General features: G+C 36.4%; 1 protein-coding gene across 1 annotated transcript; it reads right to left on the minus strand.

Moving 5' to 3' along the window:
* Positions 1-6,326: 6,326 nt before the first annotated feature.
* LOC132177741 (wall-associated receptor kinase-like 1) lies at positions 6,327-11,386 on the minus strand. Its single transcript, XM_059590183.1, has 3 exons — positions 10,399-11,386; positions 9,276-9,416; positions 6,327-7,692 (listed from the first exon to the last, which is right to left on the minus strand). The coding sequence occupies exons 1-3, from the start codon at positions 11,357-11,359 to the stop codon at positions 6,515-6,517; spliced, it is 2,280 nt and encodes a 759-aa protein (XP_059446166.1). The 5' UTR covers positions 11,360-11,386; the 3' UTR covers positions 6,327-6,514.

Consider the following 11,386-nt stretch of genomic DNA (forward strand, 5'->3'; position numbering starts at 1 on the left):
ATGTAAGCTATATATGAAGTGCTTGAGCAACTCTAATTTACCTTTGTTCCACCATCACTTTTTCTTTTTAAAGTAAATGTCAAATTCTACACCATGTACGGAACCAAATTGTAACGGATCATAGGAGATTATGGTTGGACTATCGGCAATGAGATTAACAAAAGAACCTTCAGAGAAAGCCCCATCACCTCACAGGAACAGATTGGCTCGATCACCAAAACCCATCATTAGGATGTTAGATACGCAAATTGGCTCCAATGAATTTTGATTTCTTGACCTTCGCTTAACTGATTCAACTTGGAAGCAGATAAGTAAGAAGAGGAACCAATTGGCCCCTAAATTCAGTGACTCAATCTCAGTACTTGCAGGCAAAACAAATCAAATCCATGCTCGAGTGCAAGGATGCTTAGTAGGAATCAGTACAGCATCTTAGTCCAAGAACCCAAAAATGGGAAAACAGCAATCAACAATCTCAAGAGCAGAGGTGTGTCACTTTTTCTCTCCCTGCGACTCAACTTTCCCTTCTCCGTTGTTGTCTGCCGTGACCCTCCAGACATTCGGTATGCTCTCCGTGCAAATCCAGATCTATCTAGGTCATCCCAACCACCAAAATTTGGTGCATCTTGGCCACCATTAGAAACCGGACCATCATTTCCTGCTACCCACGATTGATATCCCATCTTTCCCTTTCTGGTTTCTCAACTTTCATCTTGTTCTTCTGCATCAGTTTCAACACTACTCACAGTGCTGGCAGATGGTTTCCTCCTCATCCTGGACTTGCGTTTTGGCCTGCTTCGTTTCCTCCCCCACAACTTCTCAAATGCCAGAGACACGACTGACTGACCACGGGGAAGCACTAATGCCATAAGAACAGCTTTTGGGCCTGAAGCTAGCAGCCAAGATAAGATAATGGGTGGAAGTGTCCAGCCATAGGATCTGAACACCTGCACTAACCAAAAACAAATTTATTGAAATGTTAAACCCATCGGACGAAGTAAAGCCTGAAGCAGGAGTGAACCAGTACAAATTTCGCTCTCAGAAAATATTATTGCATGGTGAATATCTGTCTTGGACAATGGTAACTAAATTTTAGTCATTGAAAAGTCATAATAGATCCTTGTTGAGAGTTCATTCTATCAAAATGCTTATATACTGGAAAGCAACAATATTACATACTTCACTCGTGGAAAAATATATTGCATAAATGATATTAATAACAAATAAGAAGAACTAGAAACTAGTGGTGTAGTAAAAAAGACTGTCCATTTGATTAACAAGGGATTCGTCATTGACTAAATTTCAATCAGCAGAATAAATGAAGTACTAGTCACGTAGTCTGCTGCACAAAAGCTATACAGAGAAAAATAAACCCAAAGCACCTAAAGGGCATCATTAAAATAAGCTAAGCTGGTGTTATCAAAGACAATAGACAGCACCAAGGTAAAGGACAGAGTATTGCTCGACAATCCAGACACCTGCTTGTGTAGGCGAAACAAGGCACTGATTATTCAACATAACCAAGAAAAATGTAGGAATTTAAATAGGCAGCAAACTTCTTTAAGACCTAATAATCATAGTGTTCTGTAAATTTCTCTTCATTAAACAAGTTGATAAATCCACCGGCCAGTTTTAAAAACCTCTCTCGTTAATAAACATGTTTTCCCTTCGACAAATTGTGAGAATGGTGGCTGAGGTATCCAATGAAATAGAACAAAAACCAAAGTTCTCTCTTAACCAAGGCACTTGATAGTTTGCCTCAGCTGAGGCAATCCCCACCACGATGCCTTGCATTGCTGAGTGCCCTCAGCTAACAATTGCACAGAAGATCAACTCCACCAATCTTATCACATATTTTAGAATATAACCGACATATAAAGCATACTCAATATCAAAATATTTAGCGCATTCGAGTACCCAAATCTTGTAGTAGAAAAGATAATAGCTGCCCCAGTAATGTCCTAAATCTATGTCCCAGCGTTTTGCTAAACACTACTAGAGAAGCTAAATTGAAGGGTAAGAACTTGCAATATCAAAATTGTACATTGAAAATCCAGAAACTGTCAAAGACTTCCTCGAAGATCCCACCAGACCCTTCCTCCATCTCCGGTGAGGAAGAAGACTCGTCGGACCACCACCGCCTCTTCTCCTTCTTCTTCTTTCTGCCTTTGCTTCCTCCAAAGCCAAATTCAGAATCTTGGTCTTCTCCTTCGTCTTTGTCATCCTTGAAGTTGAATCCCTGTGAGGAACGGGCGGTTTCGGCATTGGAGTTCCAGGGACGATACCTGGTAGAGAACGAGCGGCGAGAATGAGAGGCCGGATAAGGGGTTTTGGGTCGCGTTGGATGGCGATAAGGAGGTCGAGGATGCGTGAAGATGGAGCAGGGGTGGTGTGTGAGGAGCTGGGCTTCCATTTGGCCACGTCCTTTAGTTTCTTCTCCTCCATTCAACTTCCATCATTTTTGGAATATGGACTAGTTTCCTCGACTAGTCCCAAAGAGCAGCAGGAAAGTGTTGGCTAAAAATAAAATAAACAAATAAATAATTTTGTTTGACAAAATAAATAAATGATCGATCAACCACATTAATTCTTGTGTTTTATTTTATTTATCCCTTTTATTTTCCTTTAGCGTTAGTAATTAAGCCTACAGAAACAAGACCAAACGAATCACACCACAAATGCTCAATAAATAATTTTGGGTAACCCCTCTCTTGATCTGTTTTTTTTTTTCATTGGCATGATTAATTTTTCTGAGAATCTATGATCAAAATATTAGTATTAGCCGTCTGAAATTTCATTAATGTTCTGATAGGGTTAGGTCACGTTATAAGTCAGTTGGACTTGAAGAAGTGCCTTATTAGTTACTACCTGCGGTTCTTATCGTATAGGCCTTTTTTGTGTCACTTTTGGTAAGTAAGTACTACTTTGATCACGGGAATATATATAGTTAGTCTCTCTAGCCTTCCTTTTTATTTAGAAAAAAAAATATGTTTTCATCTAAAACATTACAATTTATATAATCTCACCCTCGTAACACACAAACGGTGGCGATTAACACACACAAACCCAAAAAAAAAAAAAAAAAAAAACCAGTGGCGGTTGCTTTTAATACGTTCAAGAAACGACCACGTCTCTTCGACATACAAACGGCACCGTTTAGCGAATCGCCTCTTAAGCCCTAAAAGTTTTGAATCGTATCCACCAAATAAGGAGGACCTGAGACAGAGAGAGACATAGACGAGGCCGATGCCCATGGATTTCTTCGGAGACATGGACGACCAGCCGTCAACGATGGCGATGGACGTTGATGACGTGGACCCTCTTGAGATCTACGGCGAAGGCGTAATCTCTGTCGACAACAAGGTCGCCGACGCCGATTTCTTCAACTCCTTCGAGGACGACTTCGACGACTCCGACATTAACTGAACCTTTTCATCATCATCATGTATGCCCTTATTTTCTAGGTTTTTTTGGTCGCCGTTAGAATCCTCCTGTGTTAAACGTGGAACGTGCATATTAGGAACGATGTGTTTGACTGGTTGGATCTTTTCTTATATGGTTGAACTAGAAATTATATGAGGTTTCGACTATGCTGAATGATTGATTGGCTCTTTTTTGTGGTTTTTAGGGTTTTAGATTTTTATTTATTTATTTATTTTTCAGAATTAAGCTCTGGTTAGTTGCTGAGAAATTGAAAAAAAAAAAAAAAAACCGGGAAATTAACATATATGTGGTTGATCGGCTTCTTCTTATAGTCGCACTTTGGTGTTTATTAGGTATATGTAAAGAGGGTTGTCCTCAGTTTGGTTGCTGGGAAAAGGAAAAGAAAATTCACTCCGGAATCGGTACTGTTTTCCTTTTATATTGTTTTTGGATATGCCTCATGATTTCGAATAGAGTAAAAGTGAAGTCGTAAGGATAGATGGTTGTATTTTTGGCTTAGTTGAGTGAGAGATTATGAATATTAATTAGTTTTTATTTTTACGTTTATCAATCCTCTATTTTGCTTGGAAATATTAATTTCAGCATTGGTTTTAGCCCTAGTATGCTGTTGAGCTGAAGAAAATTCTCTTCGTCTTTGACGCACACCTTTCTCTGCGTTTTGGTTGATCTTTGAGTCGGTGGATGTTTAATTATCAACTTAAGTAAACCTGTCTCTAAGCATCTAACTGGTGTGGGAACTGTCTCAGATATCTGTCACATTATAAAATGCACATGGATATCCACATTTGATAATGTTTCTCAAGATAATTATCTCTTTACTCAAATGGTACTTCCTCCCTCTGTAGCAGGTGGAAGGTGAACCATGAGTTCAAGTCCCACCGAGTGCTTGTGTATCTTACAATTATTAAAAAAAAAAAAAACATTTGTCGTCGTCTCCACTATGTAATTGGCAATTCAATTTAGGTGTTGGTGGTCATGGTTGAATTTTAGTGATTGCTGCTCGAATTGGAAGGCTTGGTTATGAATTTTCTTTGTGGAGCTTAGTTGTAATTTCCAAAGATTATGTCGAGAAAAGTTATAGGTGTTTGGTGTGGATTTGCCGTAGGTGTTTGATATATGTAGGGTTCACTCTGTTGTGATGATGAGATGAAATACTGCAGGAAATAAGGAGAATATCCAGAAAACCTCTCTATCTAGGTTTAAGCACGATTGTGGTGCTGCTTTGAACTTTTTGGTCCATATTGAAGGACCGGTGAATGATTTATTTTCCTGCAATTATGGTAGTGGTGTGTGATGTATTTAACCAAAAGTGAGGACCTCATGTCCTTGAGCATGGGATCTGTAATTCTTGTGTTATTTATTGGTTGGGCAGGTTGTTGGTATGTTTTAATGGACGAGTAATGCTTGAAATTACATTTTTATCTTATAACTATCTTACAATATTGACATGGCACACTGACCCAATTCTTGGATTTATTTTTTACAAGTGATCCAAGGGTTTATTGGAACCACATGTTAGTATTGTAAAATAATTGCATAATAGAAATTTAGTTCTTAGCTCAAGCTAGGGTGTTTATCTATTTATATTCAGTCACATAGGAGTGATCCAAGACACTAGATTGTTAGAAGCTAGTTTTGTTGAATGGGTAGCTTGGTGTGGGGAGCTTGAAGGGGAACACATGATGTGTGGATATGCTAACCTGATTACTAAGAGATGTTGATCTACTTTGCAACAGACTTGTTTCTAATCTAAATTGGGTGAGTTTCGGATGGCGGAGGGAGTAAGAGTGCTTGCCAATTTTGTGTGACGATATATGAATGTATTATCAAGGTAAGGCATAAAGGACAAGAAGAAAAAGATAGAGCAAGTTCAAGTAATTATCATTGCCGTGTAAATGGGCTTTGGACGCCTACACTTTGCAAACTTTTGTTTTTAATTCAATATATATATATATATATTGTTTGAAAAAGGTAAAATTTTGTTGGAATTCTGCTACAAGTACTGTACAATTTAGTACAAGTCTTGCACAAATTAAATATTTTGTTGGAGTTTTACTAAATTTACGTAAGATGATAGGTTGTTTGTGTACCCATAAAGATGGTAAGTAACTTAGGATAGTGAAATTGGGGGTCTAATAATGGTTATGGTACCAAATAAGGCGATGTAGCCTACAGCATTACATTAAACAAATACTGATTCAGAAGATAATAATGGTTGGGCCGTCTACATATGAGTTTGACATTGTTGATGTTAGAACATCATCCCATGGCACGTACATTCATGCTCAAACATATTCAATCTCTTCATAGTTTGGCCGAAAGTTAGAAGCTTTTTGCAGCGTTTAAACTGCCTTCAACTCTATTGCAACTTCTTTCACTGTAGGTCATTTCTTCCCATTTAAGTTAGCACACTTTCGCAAGGTGCGTGACTGCAATGATATCTTCTTTCTTGCCTTTTTTCAAAACTCGACTACTAAGAATTTCAAACAAATTGTTCTCTTCCAACGATTGAATGAAATATGTTGTTAGACTTTTGACTTCTTGTGTCTTTGTTGAAGAGATCACTTTTTCGCCAATTAACAGCTCAACAAACTTTTACGTTTTTTTACTTGTATATATGTGTGTACAGTACAAGTAGCACCTCAAGTTAATTAATTTGGAAACACTACAAGTAGCACTTCAAATTACCTCCAATTAATTACCATAGCTAATTCATTTTGGGAGCGTTACATGTGTGCCCCTTTTAATGCGGGAGGCTCCTGGCCCAAAATGGTAGCATGTATTCCAATAAGGTGTCGCATTAATGACCATGAGAGTGTATAGCTTCCACATGAAAAATATCATTGATTTGCTTGTCTTATAAATGTGGTTGTGATATGCGAGTCCGCTGCTAGGGTGACTATTCAATGTATCACCAACAACAAAAATAGATCCTTGAACATGGAGCTTTTTGCTATCTTATACTATCATTAGAATTGGATATGGTTAATCCATGTTCTTAGATGATTTTTGAAAATTACAACGTAAACAGAAAATTATTTAGCCTATAAAATGGCATCAAACAAATACTGATTCATGCAGATTGGTAAGGTAATAATGGTTGGACGTCTCCGGATGAGGTTGACATTGTTGATTTGGATTCAGCATCCGATGGCTCGTACATTTCTGCTCGATCATATTCAAGCTCTTCATAGTTTTGTTGAAGGTTATGAGCTTTTTGTGGCATTTGTACCATCTCCAACTCCTTTGCGACTTCTTTCATTGTGGGCCGTTTCTTCCCGTTTAAGTACAAGCACCTTTTTGCAAGGTTTGCGACCGCAATGATCTCTTCTTTTTTACCTTCCTTCAAAACTTGACTATCAAGAACATCAAACAAATTGTTCTCCTCCACGGATTGAATGAAATATGTCGCTAAACTTTTGGATTCTTGCATCCTTGTTGAAGAGATTGCTTTTTCGCCAGTTAACAGCTCAGCAAGAACAACGCCGAAACTATAAACATCACTCTTTTCTGTAAATTGGCTTGATTGGAAATACTCAGGGTCCAAGTATCCAAAAGTGCCATGCACTAGTGTGGTTAAGTGAGTTTGATCAACAGTGATGGATCTTGAAGTCCCAAAATCAGCTACTTTAGCTCTGTACTTTTCATCTAAGAGTATGTTTGTAGACTTAATATCCCGATGATAAATGGGCGAGGAAGCTGCTGAGTGTAAGTAAAAGAGAGCTCCTGCTACTTCAGTTGCAATTCGCAAGCGCATATTCCATGTTAGTGGAAACTCCTCAATTTGTCCGTTAACATATTGGAAAAGCGTTCCATTAGGAATGTATTCATAAACTAGAAGAGTAACTTCGGTCTCCAAACAACAACCAATCAGCTTAACCACATTCCTGTGGTTAATTTGTGAAAGAATGACAACTTCATTAATGAATTCTTTGAGTTCTCCTTCATCAATTACTCTGCACTTTTTCACAGCAACGATTCTTCCATCCACCAACATACCTTTGTAAACAGTGCCTTGTCCTCCCTGGCCAAGTATTCTATTCACATTAAAATGGTCAGTGGCCTTGTCCAAATCTTTAAAATTAAACAATTTGGTGTTCTCAACATTGGCTTCATGTGAAGACAAGTGTTGTTTTAACAATCGTTTGAAGATGTTCTTCTGTTTAATCATCCTCCTTTTCTTTATCAATTTGTAGGACCACCATCCACCAACAAGTATAACCAATAACCCAAGACCGCCACTGATAAGCCCTGCTTAACGCAATGTAACATGAAAGATTGGTCATTGCAGTAAAAGGTTATAGCAATAGATTTGATTGAGAACATTGACTTAAAATAGAGAGACATATTCTCTTAATGCTAGAAATTAGCCAGACAAACAGCATGTGACAAAAAAATATGTTAATATATTTTGACTATATTCCAAAAGAAGGAGATGGTAAAAAAAATGGGCTATTGAGGAAGGAAAATGATTAAACACACAAAGGTTTAAATGTTTGCATTAGACTCCCACACCTACAATTTAAAAAATTGTAACAATTATTTTAAATTAACCGTCATGATTTTGTAAAGTCGTCTATTTTGAATTTTTTTTTTTAAAAAAAAAATTAGAGGAAATGATTTCTTTAGCTAACACTGAAGAAATTGGATGCACTATCCCTTATAAATTATGGGGTGGTCGGCCATCCCAATGAGATGTTCGACCATTCCCATTAAGCCTCGAAAGGTAACCAAACCACCCCTCAAGAGTGGAGAGTATGGCCAACCACCCTCTCAAGGCTTGTGAGGGGTGGTCGACCATCATGTGTTTTTGAAATGGTTTGCTCAACCTCAAAAAAATCATTTTGGGAGGTTGTTGGCCACCCCTCGATAGTTTTGAGGGTGGTCCATCCACTCTTAAAAGTACTTGGGGGTGATCAGCCACCCTCATTGAGTGGATAGCTAAAGAATCTAATTCTAGCAATTTTTTTGTTTTCTTTTGTTTCAAAATGATTGACTTGCCAAAGAATAATGGTAGAAGTCTTCCTTAGATTCTTCTTGTGTTCCTCCAAGGCCAATGTGGCTTTAAAATCATCATTGAATTTATAATAGATCACTATTAATTTTTAATTCAATGATCATTTTAAAAACCACATCAATTTTAGAGGAAAACAAAAGGAACATGAAAATTGACATTTATAATTACTCATTGGCAAAATCTTGTGTTCATTTAAACTATTTTAAGAATTGCACATGCAGTTATTAAGAATTTCAAGAAATCATGATCATAAAAGGTTCCAATATATCTCAAAATCAATTAATTATACATTCTTTGAGTGGATAGCTAAAGAATCTAATTCTTGCATTTTTTTTTTTTTTTTTTGCCTCAAAATGATTGACTTGGCAAAATCTGAGTGTCCATTTAAACCATTTTAAGAAGCATGCAGGATCTTGCAATTTTTGAGAATTTGGAGAAATTCTGATCCAAAAGGTTCCAATATATCTCAAAGATAATAGTAAGTGAATCTTAGGGATATATTTATTTAAAATTGATTGCATAGAAAATGTACGATAAAATATATTAAAAAAAAAGAAAAAAAAAAAAGAAGAAGAAATGATTTGATTCTCTACACGCTTGGAAATACTTCAAAGATGGAATATAAGCACTTTACAAGGAGTATAACCGAGTGCCATAAGTCTTCGAAACGTAATGGTCATGATGAGCCTATTTTGATCCTTTTATTTTTTTTCAAAATATGTGCTCAATTTTTATGTTTTTTTTCTCAAAACACGTTTTAAAATTAGAAAAAAATAAAAAATAAAAAATAAAAAATAAAAAAAGCTAGTAAACATACCTATCGTGGCCGCTTTTCCATTAGACTTGGTGGGGCCAGTCCTACAACGGTGAGACCCATGAGTATTTTCACAGTAGTACTGGACACTCCCGGCTGAATTGTACAGGGAACAAGGGTTTGAGCGCTCGCATTCGTTAATATCTTACATGTATGGAGACAAACAATAGATGTTAGTATCTAATAAATCAAAAGCAAAATTCATAGTTATTAATTATTAAATCCTCAATTATTTAAAAAGAATTTAAAAAATAAGAAATTTAATTATTTAAATTAATATTAAAACGTACATTTTTGTGGGTAACAAATTCCTGCTGATCAGTAAGAAAAGTCTAACAATATCATTGATTATTCCAAAAGTCTAATTTGATAAAAATAAGAAATTTAATCATATAACATGTGCCTAGATGTGTGGCTATTTACTACGGACAATGATCTTCTCAATTTCACGATCATGATTTAAAATCGGTGAATCTAATGGTTTACATGATTTCACATTATTTGAATTTGTAAAAGATGTGTTAACATTGACTATATATGCGGTTAAATGACATCAACTTTAGATTATTATTTTTTCTAATTAAATCAATTTCATTTAAAATTGAAAGAATCATGTTCTATTAGCGCAAGCTAGGATAACAAGTGGTTGGAAAAAGCAAGGTCTTGTTTTTAAAAGGGACCATCCACCCATGGTAATAGGTTAATATGTGGTTCTTTCGTCTAGCTAGTTCTTATCAATAAATTTTGTACTTATCTGAAAGAAAAAAAAAATTAAAAAAGAAAAAGGAAGAAAAAAAGGCTTGTAAGATACTTGATAAAACATAAAATAGGAAGGAAAAAAAATTTAAGTATGAAGCTTCCCTTTGTCTAATTAAATTTCAAAATGATCTATCAAAATGAAATTTTATTATATCATCAAAATTATCAATATATTTTTTTTCCCAGGTTCATATTGGTGGCCACACGTGTAATTCGACACTACACAGGTTTATACTTGTGGTCTGCGTACAAGGCACATGTATGTACAAGTGTTAATTCATAGAACCAGCCATTTAAATAACACAAATAAAAACGAAAAAGAAAAGAAGAATTAAAGAGATGGATAGAATAGTAGAAAGAAGTTTACCTTGGCATCCATCAAGAAGATAGGGATTTCCTTCAAAGCCATTTGCGCAAGAACATGTATAAGTCGAGGCCAAGTTATAATAATAATAAGAAGAAGAAGGAAGGTAAATAATATTAGAACAATTGTAGCTTGGGAACGTATTATTATAAGCGGTGGAGGTGGAGGCATTAATATAGGATTTTGGAAGTGAGTAGAATGATGTATTAGGAATCCTCCATTCCAACACCACAGGAACCTGCGACATAATGGAGCTACCATTAATTGAACGTTTTTGGAACCACTTTTCTTCCACCAAGAATGCAGACTTGCATCTTTCGTAATTGTAACCGCTTTTATTTGTTGGCTCCATACTTATATTGAAGGTATCGAGATATGTAGGAATTGTGCCTTGGCAGCAGTTGATGCCATTGCAACTACTTGCATTTACCAATTCAATGATAGTACGGTCACAAGTTGATCTGCACCCAGCCTTAACTGCTGAACCACTAGTAAATGAACCATTATCAGTAGTATACACGTACACCATTGAGGCAAAGATGTCGCAGCCGATGGCGATCAATCTGTTCTGGGACTGGGAGAAGATGAAAGGGCTTGTTGCTAACTCCGTATTTAATTTGCTCCATAAACCATTATCACGTCCTTCATCAGCACACGCAACAAATGTAGGATAGTTGACACGAACTGTGCCTTCTAATAATGAAATGTTGAGCACCTCCAAGTCGAACTTCTTCAAAACAGGTTTGGGGGATGCCCAAGAGTTGTTATAATTGCAAACTACTTCAAACCACTCATCAACGTAGCAACCTGCAGCTCCCATTCCAAAAGGAAATGGGATATCGCTAACATTCCCACAGCTTCTTTGACATGAACTATTATTACTTGCTAAATCCACTGCTTGTACAAATATTGCATCAATTGAAAACAATAGCAAAATGATCTGAAATACCATTTGCACCCCCATTTCTCTCTCTCTCTCTTTCTTTCTAGG

The sequence above is a fragment of the Corylus avellana genome, chromosome ca4 (assembly GCF_901000735.1).
Source record: "Corylus avellana chromosome ca4, CavTom2PMs-1.0".
Classification (NCBI taxonomy): Eukaryota; Viridiplantae; Streptophyta; class Magnoliopsida; order Fagales; family Betulaceae; genus Corylus; species Corylus avellana.